The 19,483-nt window shown below is 37.4% G+C and overlaps 1 protein-coding gene across 3 annotated transcripts in view; it reads left to right on the top strand.

The window, feature by feature from the left end:
* CACNA1D (calcium voltage-gated channel subunit alpha1 D) overlaps positions 1-19,483 on the top strand; it is a 198,457-nt gene that overhangs the window by 158,827 nt on the left and 20,147 nt on the right. For all 3 annotated transcript variants that reach the window (XM_064453890.1, XM_064453889.1, XM_064453888.1), the window contains 6 exons: positions 464-623; positions 1,803-1,930; positions 2,045-2,141; positions 3,730-3,832; positions 4,810-4,911; positions 11,767-11,897. In XM_064453890.1, coding sequence (XP_064309960.1) covers positions 464-623; positions 1,803-1,930; positions 2,045-2,141; positions 3,730-3,832; positions 4,810-4,911; positions 11,767-11,897 — 721 coding nt within the window. The remainder of the gene's footprint in view (positions 1-463; positions 624-1,802; positions 1,931-2,044; positions 2,142-3,729; positions 3,833-4,809; positions 4,912-11,766; positions 11,898-19,483) is intronic.

Raw genomic sequence — 19,483 nt, 5'->3', positions numbered from 1 at the left:
ACACAGGCATTGCCCAACTATGCAAAAAAATACAATAGCAGAAGTGAGAGTCAAGCAGTTCTTCAGCCATGCTGAGGAAAAGCCAATTAATCTTTTACAAATAGACACTTCCAACTTTTTATGACAGGTTTTCATGCACAGCACTACCTTCGTACACAGGAGCTCCACTGCAATAAGTGTTTAACTTGTAAATCACAGTTTGGGGTTGAAATTTTACAAGTGCAGACCATTATGGTGCGTTAGTCTACCTTATAAAACATTCCTACAATGTCAGATTTGTGCTTGTCATTTCTGAAACATGCTCTGTATTTTTTTAATTTGTTCCTGCTTTGAAGAGTTAATGATCTGTCTTCACGTTTGTGCTTGTACAGCTCCAAATATTTTGTTAGAACTTAACAAATTAATACATCTTTAATCCATTTTGATCAAATAATGCTTAATTTATCTTTGTGACCTTATAAAGGTGTGCAACTGGAGAAGCCTGGCAGGAAATCATGCTGGCATGTTTGCCTGGAAAGCGCTGCGATCCAGAATCCGATTATAATCCAGGGGAAGAATACACATGTGGAAGCAATTTTGCCATCATTTATTTTATCAGTTTTTACATGCTTTGTGCATTTTTGGTGAGTCTAGCTTGTGCTTATCAACAGAAATGAGCTCTGGCATTTTGGCTTTCTTCTGAACTAAGAGAGTAGTGGGTTCAGAGAATGACTGGAAATCCCAATCTAATATATTTTTGCAAGGTTAAATTTTTCCATACACAGTCCTAAATCCTCTATCTTACACTGATTTTTATAGTGAGGGTGGTGAAACACTGGAACAGGTTGTCCAGAGAGGCTGTAGGTTCCCCATCCCTGGAAACTTTCAAGGTCAGGTTGGACGGGGCTCTGAGCAACCTGATCTAGTGCGAGATGTCCCTGCTCACTGCAGGTGAGTTAGACTAGATGACCTCTAAAGGTCCCTTCCAACCCAAACTATTCTATGATTCTAAATTCCCATGTGCAAGATGTTCTTCTGACTACATGTATGCAGGAGTGGTTGGTTGCGTGTTTGAAAGCTAAGTTAACAGTCTTGTCATCAGGTATTATTTCATGCATTTCTCAATAGTATCATTAAATATGCAGTAATAATAAAGATGCAATTCCTTTGACTTACTAGTAATGCTATTTGTATTATTTAAACTTAGCAGAATTTGGATTTATGTCTCTGCAAGTGTGCTGAAACTGTGGCACATGAGATGTGAACAATAACCTTTCTCCCTAATCCATGGCATAATGGTTTATTTGTTCTAAAATAATTTTTGAGATGTTTTTCCTCATTGCAGGTGTCTGATCTAAGCTGGTTGATCTGTTCTATTCACAGTACTGTTCTCCTTGCAAAAGGAGAGCAGTCGAAGTGCAGAAGTCTTATTGTCATGACATTGAATCCTATTAATACAAAAACTGTTTCCTGAGATCTACACTGTGTCAAATATGTGTATTGGATCCATTCTTTAATTTGATGTAGTGGGATCTGGCAAATCAAGGAAGAGAAACAAAACCATGTTACAGCCTATGTCAAAGACTGACTACTGTAAGACAGAATCACACTCTTATCATAACATTACTTGATAGAGTTCCAGTTAGTCAGTTAAATGGTTAGCAAGAATGTTATGTGATATTTGGTGATATTTGCCAAAAACAATTGTGTATGAGATTGATTTATTTGAATTCTTAACCTGCTACTTTATAAAATTATTTTATTTATTGAATATTTTTTTAGAATTTCAAAATAATTAAGGCAGATTGTTCTTAATTTTTTAGATTATAAACTTATTTGTGGCTGTCATTATGGATAATTTTGATTATTTGACACGTGACTGGTCTATTCTGGGTCCCCATCATTTGGATGAGTTCAAAAGGATATGGTCAGAATATGACCCTGAAGCAAAGTAAGTTAGATCATTTCTCTAATAAGATTTATCTGGTAAAAATAATGAAAGCAGAGCATAGTGTATTCTGCGGGGTCGGATGTATGTTTGGTAACTGATGTGTGTTGGTTCTAGGGGAAGGATTAAGCACCTTGATGTGGTTACATTACTGAGACGCATTCAGCCACCTCTTGGTTTTGGCAAATTATGCCCTCACAGAGTGGCCTGCAAGGTAGGTTTTACCCTATTTTCTTTCTAGGTTTCTCTCACAGTTCGTTCATTCGTTCATTCAATTCTGCGCAATGTATCATGTGTGCACAGTAATCCTGTCTGTTCACAAGTTCTCCTTCACTCTCAAGTTTTCCTGTTTTTTGCAGGCTTAACTTAAACCAGCAAAACAAGTGTCATTTCTTTCAGTGTACTCATTTCGGTAGCTACCACCAATGTAAAATTCTTCACAGAGCATCAAAATGAAAGGGGTCGGTCTTTAAATCTGTCGCTAGTCTATTATTGTCACATATATGAACTACCTCATCCCAGCATTTCTGGTGACCCAGTGTCACATGTAAGAGTACTTCAGTGCAGTGACATTTCTGATTTCAGTACCAGGGAGAAGAGGGTGGTAGTTTACTTCAATTGACAGTTAAGTTTTGATACTTTTACAGTTGCATTCATGAGAAGTTTGCTGCACATGAAACATAGAAATGAGGTTGAAGGGTGGGGACTGCAAGATGATAAATCAAGCTGAATTGAGTAAGGGTGTGCGATACAATGTGTAGCAGTGAGTGAGAAGACTGAATATTAAATGGAATTTAAAATGATGTAGAATTTGTCAGGCATGATGTGTAATTTAGATGAGGATTAATTGCATTTTAATATAAAAGTTGAAAAGCGACACAAAGGAGATGAATAGTTATTACATTATTTGAGGACTTCACAACTATGGATGTTGTGGTTTTCAGTAGAATAAGATCAAGCCTTTTAATCAAATAATTGTTACAGCAGCACTGCCGCCTGGATTTCTTTTCTTTCTGTTTTATAAATAGGGAAGCTGCCATATAAAACACTGGGTTCAAGTGAAATGCTGCAAGTCATACTTAAAACAAACCTATATATATACGTTAAGATAAATTATCCAATTGTGTAATGCTTTTAAACTAGAATAGAAGAAAATCTATGTCAGACATTAGGAAAAGATTTTGATAGATTGAAGAGTGTTCTTCTGACATACAGGGTCACAGCGAGGGTGTTCCAAAAGATGAACACTAAAGCAGAGATGGACTAATCCAAAGAGGAAGGCCCCTTTCACACTAATTCAGTGTAGATAGCATAAGAGGCGCACGGCATCAATGAAGAATTACCTGAGAAATGAATCAGTTTATACAAGACAGACCTGGGGCTGTGGTTCTTCATGGAGCATGAGGCTGGAGGAACCCATGGGAAACCTGGAACATGACTGCAACTGGAGTGCATGCTCTTTAATAACTGCATTTGTCCTTAATATTTGCCTAGTGTGACTTATAGCCAAGGACTGGGCTTCAGTGTTTGGAAATTAACTCGATAAATAGCTCGTAAAAACTACTGGACTGTTTTAGCTTTTGTATAAGCATGTATGTGATTAATATGAGAAAGAAGCGATACTGGGTGGTTATTATATGCAGCTAGGATGGAAGACTCAACTTTTTTTGAAAACTTACAATTTTTATGCCTATCAGTTGATATTGTTCATTGAATACGTCAGCTTTTCAGAAGTGAACATTACACGAGGTTTTCTTCAAACAAAACCACATCAAAATTTGTTTTCCCTTTCTCATTTACAGAGGTTAGTAGCCATGAATATGCCACTAAACAGCGATGGAACTGTCATGTTCAATGCTACTTTGTTTGCTTTGGTTAGGACTGCTCTAAAGATAAAAACAGAAGGTAAGGCTCTTAGCTGAAAAGCCTTTACTGCACTGGTCAGAAGGTACAATGAGGAAAAGTTACAATTTACTTTATTAATTTTGTTGGACATGAGTAAGGCTGCCGTAGCCTCACTGGATTTGGTTTGCTTTAGCATCATGAGCTGTATTCAGTTTTGCTGGGAATGATTTGTTAGAAAATGAAAGAGATAGTGAGGCCAGAGCCCAAGAAATCTCAGAAATTATTGTATGCTTTTTATCTGGTCAGATAAAAGCATGTAGCAGTGGAATAACAGGAGTTCTACTGCAAGGAATGAATGAGCTCCCCTTCCTGTCCAGCCAAGATGGTCCTTTCTCACTACTCTTTAACTTGCTGCCTTGGATCCCACATTGGTTCAACTGCAACTTTTGCACCGTTTTTCATTATTTTACCATCTTTTACTACTTCCTGTTCCACATCTTCTGCTATTCGCAACAGAATTGGAGTTCCACTGCCAAAACCAAACTGATTAGATTAGGTCCCCTCAGGCATTGCTGTGGTTTAGGTTAGCGCTGCGAGAGATGAGAAACTGCTCAGTAGTCAGTTGACTGAACTTTCAAGCTTGTACAACTGAGTAATTACTATGATTAAACCAATAAAGGCTCAGCTTTGAATCAAGAAAGAAGTGGCTTGTAAAGAGGAAATCATCACATTTTGCCCAATTTAAGCAGAAGGTATTAAGCAGTGACAGAGTAGAGCCAAGATCTGTAAATTATGCTTGACCTCTGCAGTACTCCAGAGACTGTTTTGAAAGCCCCAGGAGCTCGCTGTCTTACACCCTTTCTTCTCTTTAGTTGTTGTAGTATTGTTATCTGGTACTTCTTGTAGCTTAGGCTTGCTGCAAAGCATCCTCATAACAGTCATTTTTCGTACACAGCTAATTAATATCTAAAGAATCAGTCACTGCAGCTGGTTGAAACATAATTTGCATCCTCCACTTTTCTATTTCATTGCCATAGGTAACCTCGAGCAAGCAAATGAAGAACTTAGAGCAGTTATAAAGAAAATATGGAAGAAAACAAGCATGAAATTACTTGACCAAGTTGTCCCCCCAGCTGGCGGTCAGTCTGATAAACTTTGCAATATGCTATTTTGTGCATTTTAGTCTTCCTAGATTGTTAGGAACCAAAGAAATAAAATTACTAAGTTTTGCAATTATAATGTCATTAAAGGACAATGAACAATAACAACAAAATAAAGACAGAGAAAACTATATCCTGTTACACTAGTTCATACATATAGGACTGATAAGTACAACTTCCTTAGATCAAAAAGAGAGGAAAAACTTATGCTTATTTTCTTGCTTGAAAAAAAATACCTTATTAGACCTAAACCTAGTCTTGATTTCAAGTCATTCAGCAAAATAAACTAAACTTAGTTTGATTTCAGTGCATTGAGCAAAAGAAGAACATGTTTTGTGCTAATGAAGCTTGACAATGTACACTACATTATAGCTTATATTCTTGTATATGTTGAATACTTCTGGGAAAAAAACTGAAAAATTTTAATTGCCAACTTAAAAATTATTATGTTGCTAAAGTGATAAAGAAAGAAGCTAAATTATCTCAGTTACACTAGTTTAAACCAGAGCAGTTGCATACTCAACAGATAATGGAAGTGGTTCAGATTTATGCCAGTATGACTGAGATGTGAATATGGCCCATGTAAAGAGATATCTAAATTCTAGTTATGCCAATATGTTTGCGAGAACTACGAGGCACATATATTAGGTGTCCCTATGTGCTGTAAAAGGACGTCAAATATTTGTTATATCATTCTCTTTAAATATATATATTCTAATATATATATTTAGGCTTTTTCAATATATACATTTTATTAATATGCTGTAGTGTAGGTTTAGGTGACTGTTTTTTACTTGCTTTTTCAAGTTTTAAAGGTGCAGGATCTGTTGCACTGTCATCCACACCCAGGATATATTTATCTAGACAACCAACACACAGATCCATTGTAACCATCTGGTGTTTCTTGTAGTTTATTGTACTTTTATAGTGTTACGGCAGCTTTCAAGACTGATCAGACTCAGGTCTGGAAGCAGACTCAAGATCCCAGGCCCGATGGTGGTGGAGGCTGATCCCTTTCTGAAGGTGATACACTCAGTCTCTAGGGGAGGAAGAGCATGCTGGCTGCACTGCTGTTCAGCATGACCCAAGAAGCAGCATTAGCTTTGTCGCTGGAGGGAGCCACTTGCTATTGGTGTGGTGGCTGCCGGATAATAGCAGAGATGAAGGCAAAAAAACTAGCAAATTTGACTATCCAAAGGGGAACTGATACTGCACATTTAAAACAACTTTTTGTGTTCTACTCTGTTGTTTTTAGCCTTACACCTAAGTGCTTGCATGGCATAGATGAATTGCTTTGTTATTGTTGTAACTATGTGCTTGAGCTTTTTCTGCAGCCTCTGTTCCTTTCGACTATGAGTCTTTCCGAATATTCTGAAGCAATTCTGTTTTAGGGTGGTGGCATGGAATTAGTGTTGCCTCTTGCCAACTTTATTCCCCTACATTTTTTTATTGAAATAGAGATGCATGCTTCAGAATAGTGAGCTGTGCCTGCCTAAACCAATCTGACAAAGAATCTGTAAAGATTACATTCCTAGAACTAATCTTACATAGTAACTCGCTGTTAACTTCAGCTTCATTTCATTGCTGAATATAAGCTATATATTTATTTTCAGCTATACTAAAATTCATTGCTAATATTTATTCTGCAAATGTAGCTCTTCAGTGTAGCTAGAAGGCTGAAAACCTGGATCACTGCTTGATTAATAGAAAACAGTATGGCTTCTACAACCCAGTATAAATAAGAACACGTTGGGAAGTCCTTAAGATTTACTATTTTTTTATTTAAAGTTTGGTTTGTTTCTCTGTGGACCTTGTTGTGACTTACCTGAAAATTGAAAAATTGTAATCCCTCTAGAAAAAAGAGGAATATAGCTGTATTACATTCATATGCCATAGGAGTGTAAAATAGCTTAGTACACAGTAGAAATTAATATCTACTGATGAATAATAGTCAGTAGAAAATTGTATATGACAATAACACCATTGACAGCTGATAATAACAATCTGCTAGGAGGCAGAGAATTCTCTTCAATATAAATCAACCCAAATAAAGCATCCAAATTCAGTATGTTAAAATCACTTGCATTACAAGTATTGAGTGGTCTAGTTTATAATGTTTTTCTCAAGTATTACTTTTGCTGGTATTAGGGAATGCTAGATCCTCTGTGTGCTTGTGACCATGCCTCCAAAACACAAGCAGAAAAATTATTTGCAGAGCAGATTGAAAATCATTAGTATAACTTCTTTTTCATTAATTAGAAATAGAGGCACTAGAAATGAATAATTAGTTAATTATTGATCCTGGTTAAATGACATATTACTACAACTTAATTCAACTGTTAATAGTTAGCCATGCATTTTCAGTACAGAAAAATGAAACTGCTTTGCAAAAACATAGAATGTCAGTCAAATGCCTGAATGTACGAATGAGTTAACATTCTTAGGAGACTAGATGGTAAGAGAACTACATACAACTCACTAAAGATTCACCTGTATTCTCTAAACTCACCAGTCTCTGCCTCCAAGCCCATTTAATCCTGCCTAATACTTTTTGCCCTCTTCCAAAAGCTTCCTACCGAAACGATTCCTTTTGCTGTCACTAATTGTAGTTATAGATTTGTCTATTCTGTGGTCAATTACGCTTAGCTGCCTCCCTATACATGTCCATATCTGGCTATATGTGTGTTACTCAAAAAAACAGTCAAGGATGGCTCCCCTTGGCCAGGCTTCAGTTCTTGTGTGCATGTGTCTGCAGTACAACTGACTGTGCCTGTGAAGTACACATGCATCTTGTTTGTACATACAGACTTTGGCATGCACAATTCAGCAAACTGATAATGTGTTAAGCTAATATGCTTATATAATATTGGTGAGTGTCCAGAGTGATCAATAAGGGGCCTTCATTTCTGCATACTGAGACTTTCCAGGTATTGTCGTCTCAGGTACAGTCAGTAGTTGTACAATGTCATAGCCTGACTTGAGACATGCTCTAAGTGCAACCCATAGTAGTATACGTTATATCAAGTCTGTCACTTCTATGTGCTTGTTCTTTCTAGGAGCCATTTGCTATATCACTTCCTTAAAAGTTCTGTTCAAATACTTGAAACAAAATAGTATAAAGGATGGGGAAAGGCTTATCTGGAGAGTTTGACCAAGGCTGCATTGCAGATCAATGGATTCAGCTAAACTAAGGAAGGCAAGTTTAGATGAGGTGCTTTATAAGAGATCTCTTCCTAATACAAAATGCCATTAGTCTCCTGAGGAGCTGCCAAGAGAGATTACAGATGAACATCAAAGGAAATATTCACAAAAAGTTTATAAATTAGATTTGGAGAGTCAACTGAATAGCTTTTTACTGCTGTGACTGAATCTGTAGACTGGTGAGCTTTTCTTGTGAGCTAAGCCTAGTGGCAACTGGGGGGACTCAGACCTTCGAAGAGGTGTCAGTATTTGGCAGAGCAGGCTCTTTAATGTGCTATTTCCTGCAACAGACTGGTCTCCCAACCAAGATAGTTTAAAGCAATTATTATAATTATTTTTCCTTTGATATATTTAAAGACAAATAAAATGCTGGGATAATACATCCCTGGTACATTTTTACTGAAGTTAAAGCCTGTTGTACTTTCTCACATGCATACAGCCCATTTCAGACATTATTATGAGTGGAGCTTATTTTGAATGGTAGAGGATTAATTTTCAGACAAATTTTGTTACAGAGGTAAAAATGAGTTTAAACAGTATTGTACATGGGTTGGATTTCCTCATCTGTTTTATTGATGTGAAAGCAAGTCATGAAAAGAAGAAAGCTAATTAAATTTAAATGAGCAAAATCTGTCATATTACAGGTAAAATATTATTAGAAATACTATCATTAGTGAGATACATTGGGACATATTATTATTGATAAAACAAAGACACAAGGAGTCTCTGTTTTAGTCAAGTATTAATATATGACATTACAGTATGACATGCAATTAGAGAATTTGCCTGACAATCAGAGAAGCAACTTGCGTAACAGAATGTGTTCATACGTAAAATAAACCCAATAAAATGAAAACCCACACTCAAGTCTGTCCTAAAGCTCCATTAGAGAGTTAAAATATGGAGAAAACAAATGAGATAAAACTAAAAAAAATCCATACTTTCTAAAAAAGGTGTGTTAAAAGGTGCCTGGGCATGTTAGATTTTCTGTGTTTAATCAAGTCACAACTGTACAGAGTAACCCAGATCCTGAGATACGTTAAGCATCTGTCTGTCCCAGCAAGGGCAAGTGGAATGACAGGAACTTACTGTCCATTGGGGTGTGAGCCCTCACAGCAGGGAGAACTTTCATGCCTAAACCACACCAGCCCTCCTTTGTGTGTGCCAGTAGCCAGCAAGCAACCATGCTGCAAATAGCTATCTTAAGATTCTGAAAATAAAAAAAATAAAGAGATTAGGCAACAGAGCAGAAAGGAAAATAGCTAACTTCATGCCAGATAACTCTACAGGGAAAAAAAGTGTGTGAAAAGAAAAGCAATGTTTTTGAGTAGAAAACTATTCCTAGTTTTTTGGCAAGCATTGCTCATCAAGAGATCAAACTTGCATAGCTGAATGATTCAATGGGACTCATAAAACGGGCACATACATTCTTAACATGCTATGAAACAGGTGATTTCAATATCCTCGTATCTGCCTTTGAACTTTGAAAACTTAGAAATTTGGATTTTGTTCACAACAGTGACTCTGTAAAATGCAAGGTTTTACTGCACTTGCTGTTTGCATATCTTCTCAATTGTACTAAATTAACTGATGGAAGGTATTTTCATTTCTGTCAGCATTGCAGAGCTGATACAACAATGTGGGAAAGCACCATGTTGTTTCATATTTACTGTTATCATCATCACCTATCTAGAAGGTGGCTAAGGACCACATCTTCACTTAAACAAGAGCCTCACAGAAAATATGTGAAATTGTAACCTCTGGGGGATTTCCTCAGAGTCTAGAAACTGTCTAATTGGCTGACAGTGAGGTAGCAGAAGATAGAGCCCACTATGAGCATCTGGGGCACAAATAAAATCCAAACCGGAAGACGCTTAGGTATTACAGTGATGGCATGGTACTAATAAAAAAATGTGCATAGCAAAGCAGGCTGTAAATATGTCTAAGTCCTTATGCAATTAGAACAATGCTATACTGATACACTGACTAAGCAAATTGGGTTTCGCAGTATCAAAAAGAAAAAATGTTGTAAGCAGGATTTTTTTTTTATAGAGTCACTCTTATGAACACAGAATCATAGAATTATTTAGGTTGGAAAAGACCTTTAAGATCAAGTCCAACCATTAACCTGGCACTGCCAAGTCCACCACTAAACCATGTCCCTAAGTGCCACATCTACACATCTTCTAAATACCTCCAGGGGTGATGGCTCAACCACTTCCCTGGGCCAGTTTCAGTGCTTGACAACCCTTTCAGTGAAGAGATTTTTCCTAATATCCAGTCTAAACCTCCCCTGATGCAACTAGAGGCTGTTTCCTCTTGTCTTATTGCTTGTTACTTGGGAGAAAAGACCGACACCCACCTCACCACAACCTCCTTTCAGGTAGCTGTACAGAGCAATAAGATTTCCCCTCAGCCTCCTTTTCTCCGGACTAAACAACCCCAGTTCCCTCAGCCTCTCCTCATAAGACCTGCTCTCCAGACCCTTCACAAGCTTTGTTGCCCTTCTCTGGATACACTCCAGCCCCTCAATGTCCTTCTTGTAGTGAGGGGCCCAAAACTGAACACAGTATTCGAGGTACGGCCTCACCAGTGCCGAGTACAGAGGGACGATCACTTCCCTGCTCCTGCTGGCCACACTATTCCTGATACAAGCCAGGATGCCATTGGCCTTCTTGGCTACCTGGGCACACTGCTGGCTCATGTTCAGCTGGCTGTTGACCAACAGCCCAGGTCCTTTTCCGCCAGGCAGCCACCCTTCCCCAGGCCTGTAGCATCCCATGGGGTTGTTGTGACCCAAGTGCAGGACCCAGCACTTGGCCTTGTTGAACCTCATACAGTTGACCTCGGCCCACTGATCCAGCCTGTGCAGGTCCCTCTGTAGAGCCTTCCTACCCTCAAGCAGATCAACACTCCCGCCCAGCTTGGTGTCACCTACAAACTCACCGAGGGTGCCCTTGATCCTCTCATCCAGATCATTGTTAAAGACATTAAATAGAGCTGTACCCAATACTTAGCCCTGGGGAACACCGCTTGTGACCAGGTGCCAACCCTTTGGGCCTGGCCATCCAGCCAGTTTTTTACCTGGCAAAGCATATGCCTGTCGAAGCCATGAGTAGCCAGTTTCTCCAGGAGAATGCTGTGGGAAACAGTGTCAAAGGCTTTACTAAAGTCCAGGTAGACAACATCCACAGTCTTTCCCTTGTCCACCTGGTCATAGAAGGAGATTAGGTTAGTCAAGCAGGACCTGCCTTTCATAAACCTAAGTGTTTGTAAGTTATAGTAGCTTTTCTTCTAATCTGTTTGTTCAAAGTAACTAAGGCCTGTCTTTCAGCTTCTATGTGTACTCAAACATGTTTATGGTTTTGTTAGAATCTTACACGAACTTACTTAGAAGTTCACGAGACTTGGTAAAGTATTGTATTTTCTTCTTTATTGAGTTCATTTAACTGACTGAGCCTAGACTGCTTGCTAAAACATTGCTTTTAAGCTAGTTACAGGTTTCATTGTTGTAAGCTGAAAGCATAGTACCTATTGCACCCATCACATTTTTCCCCCCAAATCAGATATGAGTGTACAGGCTATTGATAAATGTGCTGACTTGGGAGAGATCTGTCTGGTCTGTTCATTTAGATGATGAGGTAACCGTGGGGAAGTTCTATGCCACCTTCCTGATACAGGACTACTTTAGGAAATTCAAGAAACGCAAAGAACAAGGACTGGTGGGGAAATATCCTGCGAAGAATACCACGATTGCTCTGCAGGTGATTTTGGTTTTACATTTTTAACTAACCATTTTGTGAGCTTACTTGAAATAGCAGGTAGATGAATATTGATGATTGTGCAGTGCTGCAAGGATTTTATTTAGTTGGGACACTTTTGGCCCTTATTCATCAGGAAAGTAAAACGTAATCCTGCTATTCTGTCTATAACAAGGTAAGTGTGAAAAGTTATTCTCTGTGGATTACTCAAACAGTATCAGCAGTTATAAAATTTCTTAGCAAGTCTAGTTGGTATATCACAGTTTAAAGCTGCTCATGTAAAATCAGATAAATGAAGTTCTGAGCTATCATTTCTGTCCTTTGTTTTGCTTTAACTGTTTAATTTCTTGTGGTCCTACAGTGCTATAAGCCAGTTCTCGGAAAACTTCCTAATATGCATTATCTTACGGCAAAGAGGTTTATGTATGGTATAATTTTTCTTCTTACTTCTCATTATTCTTTTCTGCTTATGATTACTGGTGAAATACCTTCGTATCAGTATTTTTTAATATTTACAAATTTTGAATGTAACATTGATCAATTTATTTTATCGGAAGTAATATTAGCATACTACATTAATGTCATACACTTCTGTCTGTCTCTTAAAACAAGCTATCAGATGGAAACCAGGACAATAGGTTTGGCCATCTGTCTCTCAACAGGCCTGCAGCAAGCAGTCCCTAGAGTACATGCGATCTAAAGAGTATATTCTGAACATTTCTGTCCAGTGATACCCTTTGTATTACAAACTTTGAAACAGGCAAATGGAAGGCTGTCCTCAAATAATTCCAGACATCATACACTGCAACATTTTTATTGGATTGGGACTTCTGAATTTCAGTTCATGCTAAGTAGATTCCTACAAACTATGAAGATATTTAATGTTTCTGATAGCTTTTTATTCTGATGCCAAACTTTAGCAATATGTTGTGAAAATCCCTTTCTAAAAGGGGAGGAATGTGTTAACTGGATTCAGATACTGTTTTCTTTGTTAAAAATCCTGCTGGTTTGTACTTTGATCTAGCAGAATGATCTCTGCTGTCTTAAATGAGTAATTGGTTTTATTTCTGTTTCCGAAGAGTGTCTCTGCTGGCAGCTCTGACACACATTCTGTTCCAAGTCACCATAAGAATGAGATATAACAGGCAGAGAAAGATTCATCACAGTTCTTGCTATTGATGTGTGAGCACATGGCTTGCCAGGCCAGTATGAACTATAGTTGCATATCATGAGAGAAGAGAAAATTATGCAGAATGGGAGAGAGAAGAAAGAGACTGGAAACAGTTGAGAGGGAAGTGAAAGATGCTGGATTTTTAGGAAGGACTTTGCAGACTTCTTCATTTCAGAAGTATTTGAGCATAAGGACTTCAAAGTCAGTTCTAAGCCACAGTATCACAGTTTTCTACTTGTGTTTTCGTAGTTGTTCATGTAACAATATAGAAACAAACATGGAGTTCCCAAATGTGAGTGTGCTCTGTTTTTTATTACCAGATCGCACTTCCTGTTCAATAACAAAGATAGAGGGCAAGATGAAAGAATGAGCTCTTCCTCTGTCTTTAGACAAATATTTTTCAGTTCAGAATAGTTAAAAAAAAAGGATCATGAATATCTGCTAGGAATCTACAAAGGCTTATGGGATTAGAGGCATGGCACTTAGTTTTTTGCTGATTAAAACTGCTCCTGTGATAGTAAAATGTGTCAGGCTGGTAGATGGGAAGGTTATTGCTTTTTTTCTCCCCATTTTCCTCTCTTCTGCTTTTGTCTTTCTAATAAATCTGTAGTAACTCAGCCTGATTTATGAAATAAAAGTGGAAATGACATTTCAAAGAAACCTGAAACCTATGGATGGGAAAAAGCCCAGACTTAAGGGTCTTCAGTCCAGCATATAAAGGAATAATATAATTCAATACTGGAAGCTACAGCAAGTCAAAATTGAAGCCAAAATGCCATGTTTGTTATAATTAATTAGATGAGGATACATGCTGAAAACAGACATTGATATCTTTCTAAAAGAGGTGTTCAACTTCATCCAGGAATTTATTTCTTCTGATCAATGCCCCTGAGAACAGTCCTGTGGGATGTATTATAGGGAAGTTAGTATAGATGATCAGAGAGCATCCTTTTGGCCTTAAAATGTATAAACATCTTACGTGTCTCCATTTTCAGCCTCTGCATTCCAGACTTCCTTTGTCCAAAGCTTAATGCTTTTAAAACTTTGTTTTCAAAAACCTATGTTCTTAACTGTTTTTGGCAGCATAATTCATAGGTGTACTATCAAACTTGTTTTTTAACTACAGAAATTTTGTTAAATGATCTCTGAAAGGCTTGTAACTATGAAGATGTTACTTGAGTTCTTAGAGAGCTAATAGAAGCTATTTTTCCATTTATTCTCTCAAATACTCCAAGTAAACTAATGTTTGCAGATCTGTCTGGTAAACAATATACTAAGAAAAACAGAAATATGCAATATCACTCTGTTTCTCATCCAGTTCCTTAGGGAAACTGTGATGACTGTTATGTCAATATATGCCACACTTCCGTTGTTAAACACTGAAGGAACTTCATACAGCAGTCATAGTGGACTTACATCTTTATTACCCAGTTCATCCGGATGAGTTTACTGTTTATTTAGATATCTCCACCTAAACTAATCATATAAACTGTGCATACAGAATTGCAGCACCTGAATTTGCTAACTAAGGTATGGGTGAAACAGATTGTGAACAAAAAAATTGTACTAAATTAGTCAGCCTCTTTCCTTTCTGGAGGGGAAGAATATCCTCAGCTAAACCTGAATTCCTGTCACAGAAATCTGCCAGTAGATATAGAATCTCTATTTTTTTTCTTGGCTGTATTTACCTTACCTTTTTGTTCTTCAGAGAACTTTCTTTTTGAAATTGGAAGCTTCCTGTAACTAGGACAGGGATATGACTTCAGCAGCAGCTTTTCTTTAGTTTCTCCTTTAAATTAGTTAAGATTTCTCAGTATCTAGTAGTCGTGATACCACTGTGAACAGCTGCTTCTTTCTGGACTGCTGGAGGACATGAGAACAGTAGAGGCTGGCCTAAGTCTGTCTTTAGTTTTTCAAGCTCTGTTATTCAGAACCTTCCTATACTAGGAAAGGCTTTCCAACCATCCAATTCTATTTGTACTGAACAAGACCAATTGTATTTTCATATTCTCGTCAACATCTCACCCTTATTGCAGATCAATTGTCATGTCGCAAAATCCTTAAGCAAACCAGCAGATAAAAAGCGATGTCACCTGTTCCAGTTTGTGTCAAAAGCTATATGAGCAATAAATGCTCTTGTACTTTTAATGACATCAGTAACTTTCTCTTGGGGTAGTTGGAATTACCTGCAGAACTAGTTAATTAGTTAAAAACATGCTTCCTAAGGATCCCATAAACCTGTAATTGCTGCATTATCTAGCTTGGCCTTCCTTATCTCCTTTCTCCGGCAGGAAAGGGAGATAACGAAGTTATCGAGCTTTACAATCCACTCCTAACTGTTGAATGAAGCAAGTGACTTACAGTTTTATAATCCTGCTGATTCCTGTAGTTGGCCATGTAGCTCTTTTCCTGGCTTCAGGGAGTAAACATCCACTTTCAGGGAGAAGGGATAAGCTCCTTGTGACAAAACCCATTCTGTGTTTTAATTCGCTGGACAGCTGTTGCGGCAAGAGATTAATAGATGTTGCCATTTTTCCTGTTTCATGAGAATGTAACAGATTTTTTTTTAATGTTGATTGCTCCTTTTTGCCTTCCTTTATTCCTCATGTTCTCTGTGGTGTTTTCTTGGAGTTTTTTTTTTCTTGTCTTTACGATAGTTTTGTGTAGTAGTTTTGAAGATACAGAAGGGAAAACCATGCAACTGTCAAATGGCCTAAGGCCCTGCTTCTTCCAAGAGAATTATGTCTTTTTTTTTTTCTTTTTACTAGCCCTTTAGTTATATTCTAGGATATTAAGTCAGATGCCTTGCTTTTAGCTAAAACTCTTTAAAACATTTACGTCTCATGCTGCTGTTTCTGATGGAAGTACTTATGTTAACGTAGGCATAAAAATGGTGCGTAGTAATTTAAGAGCTTTGACATGCAAGATAAAAAGTTTTGTAGAACTGCAAAGCAAAATCTTCACAACGTTACAACTAGAATTTAAGATTATAAAAAAGTAATGTTTACAGCAAGAAAAGCACTTTAAAAAATCTAGTATAAAAGATAAGGAGTCATCTACACAGTCTTTAGTTAGTTGAAGAGAATTGCATAACACAGGACAAAATTCTCTGAGCTCAGGAAAGTCCAGTGAGGTTTTCTGGTAATCTACATTAGTCATGTCAGTAAGTCCTGTTTCAGCAACTGTGGGAATGAATCTTCTCATTGAAAACACAATTTAGCTGAAGATTCAATCTGTGGACCCAGGAAGGTAGGCTGACTAAGGGACATGTGTAAAAATACTGTTCTTAGAAGATGTTATCTTTAGAGAGACACAAAAAGGATTTAATTCCAAGGTTAAGTAAAAAGATACACTTTTTTTGGTTAGATCAAGAAGTTTAGGCTGTAGATGTAATAACTAAAAACAGTGGCACCCCGCTCTTCCTAGAAAGGTTGGACTAGATGACCCCTGAGGTCCCTTCCAACCTGTGATTCTGTAATTTTACCCTTCTCCCAAATGTCTTTTCTGTCATTTGCAATTCATGAGATAAAAGCATTATATGCATGTAGCTATACTGGCATCAAAATGTTTTTCCAGCACTTTATAGCCACATTACTATAGCAAAATTTACTTTATCAAGTCTCTTATCCCACTTGAACCAGTTATTAGTGTATATTTGTCAATAAAATACTCCTAAATTTCAATAAACTTTTATCATCCTTTGATTTTTGAAGAATGCAAGGGATGTACTTTTTTCTCACTTTTAAAGAATATTTTGTTCTGTATAGTACATAGTTATTGGAAAGCAGTTTTGTGTTAGGGGAGGTTCAATGGATTGAGGAAATAATTAATACGGTTCATAAGCTTTCTGAATTAACTGTTTTGCTTAACCCTGCTTTCTTACACACACACGTCTTGCATCCTTAATTACTTCTAGTTAAAGTTATAACGCTAACACTCTAGAATTTCAGAAAATTTTGAAAAATTCGAACTAGTGAAAAAAGTTTTCTATTGCTTTAGGTTCTTCCTTTACTATATTGCTCTATAAAACAAACCAAAATAATCGTAATTTGCTGTATGCATTAACTACCTAGCCCTGATGATATTTAAGTATCTGACATCAGTGATAAAGATGTAGACAAACAGGGAACCACACTAAGGGAATGCTCTTGGCTGCTGCATCTCCGATGTCAAAGATGTCAAGAAGTGCAAAACATCAAGAAAAAATGATGAGAAAATAAGGGCTCCTCCAAGGCTCTGAGGGTTTTATAGGTAATGGGGAGTTAGCCTGCCTTTCTTCCAACAAAATCAAAACAGTTCTTTAAAGGAGTTGCACTTGATTCTGCTTTCACTTTGAAATATCCTGCGCTTTTCATGCAGTGTTGTTAAAACTGCTACCTCTGTCCTTTAGAAACTGTTAAGAGGATGTTGTAGTTGATCTTGATCAGTGACAAGTATTTAACAAGACTGAGTACATTTGAAATTGATATTGAATTGTCTAGTAGAAAAACTAACAGCTTTAAAAACACCTGTTGTAAAGATTATTTTTTCTTCCCCTTCCATTTCTCTTTAGCCTACTTGAATTTCTCTGTCTGCAAGGTAGTGATACTCAGTCCTTAACTGGATAAAATATTTCTTAGAAATGTGTCTTTCACTATGCAGGTGGCTCTTTCACAGTATAATGGTAGTGTAACAAGCTAAACTAGAGAAAGAAAAGGAAAACTGATAGTGGTGGGTGGGCAGCCATTTCCTGTAAGAGGTTTTATTCAACCATGTTCAGCATTTGATCAGACTCTTCCAGGCAGTGTAGTGTGAGGAGTGGCTGCCTCACAGGGGACAGTGTGGAAGCTGTAAAATCAGCAGATCCTGTGTTAACACTAGAATAACTACGGAATACTTTTTTTGGTCATTATGCCTTTAGGAGTTTTAACACATGAAACTGTGAAAAAAATATCATCCTTTGCCCGAATTCTTTTTGGTTGCATGAGACCAAAACTTGCATACTGTGTCAAGAGAATGTCACTGGCAGCCCCCTCACTGTTTTGGGACCAGAACCTTGACCCAGCTAGAATAAAGAAAACAGCTGCTTCTGATACTGGGTTTGAGAAATGTCGTTGGGGTGGGGAGAAGAAACAATAAAAGTTTGGGCTGAGTTAGGAGATTTGAACAGAGCTCCCTGCAAAACTAGATTTGCTTTGTGAATGCCAGAGCATGCAGCAGACGGGAATTCCCCTTCTTACTCCACAATAAATGCATTCAGGATGATTTTTATTCTGTATAGCTCAGTTTTTCCTCAAGGATGCAGTGTTTGCTGTTAGCCTAACACAGGCTGCTCTTCGGTGCATGTCATGAGAGAAGAGGTAGCACTCTAGAAAACGAAGGGGGTCTCAGGAGATCATCTGCTCAGGCTATTCAGTAAAGCCTTTTTGCTGTGAAGTTTCAGATTCCTCCTCACTCGGAAAAGGACACTTCAAACTATAATGAACAACAATTTCTCTAAGCTTGCATATTGTCACCAAAAACATCTTCAGAAATGAAATAATGATATTCCTTGGGATTACAACAGTCTGTCTTCTGCAGACCAGGGTATTTCACTCCTTTGAAGCGAAGAAAAGCAAGTGGTTCTGAAATGATAGGTGACCTACTATTATTTTTGTGGTGTTATATATGCCCCTAGGACATGAGAAGTAAAACTCCTTAGGGCTCACAGTGCCTTTCTTATGCTACTGACTGATACTTAAGCAGTGAGAACAAATATATTTTCTGGGTAAAATCAGGACAAAACTTATATTTGTAGCAGTAGTTTATGAGATGTCGTTTTGTAGTGATGGAAATTTGTATTGAGCCAAACAGTAGTCACATTGCTAATAAAATAAATGTTAAGTGAAGCATGAACAAGTTTAATTACTTTTGTCGACTACAAAGAGTGAACTAATTAATTCTACACTATTTTTCCTAGGGAAGATACGTACTGCAAACTATGTAATGTTTGCATCTGTTTTTCACATTTATTTACATGTAACCATCTTTTTAAATACAAATAAAAGTTAAAGGATGTTTCCCTTCACATCACAAGTACACAAAAGCACTGATTTATTGAGCTGAACTTGATTTGGGGAACGTGTTTCAGATTAAACTAATTATCCTTTCTTCTCTCTGCAAATTTTGTAAGTAATATCAACCCTGCAGTAAACTAAGAAAAAAGAAAAAAACCTTCTAGTGGGCATCAGCTGAGGGGTTAATATGTTTCTCAAGTTCAATTTAATTGTGATTCCATGTCCATGTTGTGTTCACAGAAAGGCTTAGCTTGAAGGGAGTCTGGGTTTGACTGAAAGCACACAGCTTTTGTGTAGTTGTAGAGCAGTGTACTCAGCTTCAGCGTTAGAAAACGGGCTCTATGAAGATGAATAACACTGGGGAATCGAGACTTGACTACTAT

The sequence above is a fragment of the Phalacrocorax carbo genome, chromosome 6 (assembly GCF_963921805.1).
Source record: "Phalacrocorax carbo chromosome 6, bPhaCar2.1, whole genome shotgun sequence".
Lineage (NCBI taxonomy): Eukaryota > Metazoa > Chordata > Aves > Suliformes > Phalacrocoracidae > Phalacrocorax > Phalacrocorax carbo.
This window is presented reverse-complemented; position numbering and strand designations above follow the sequence as displayed.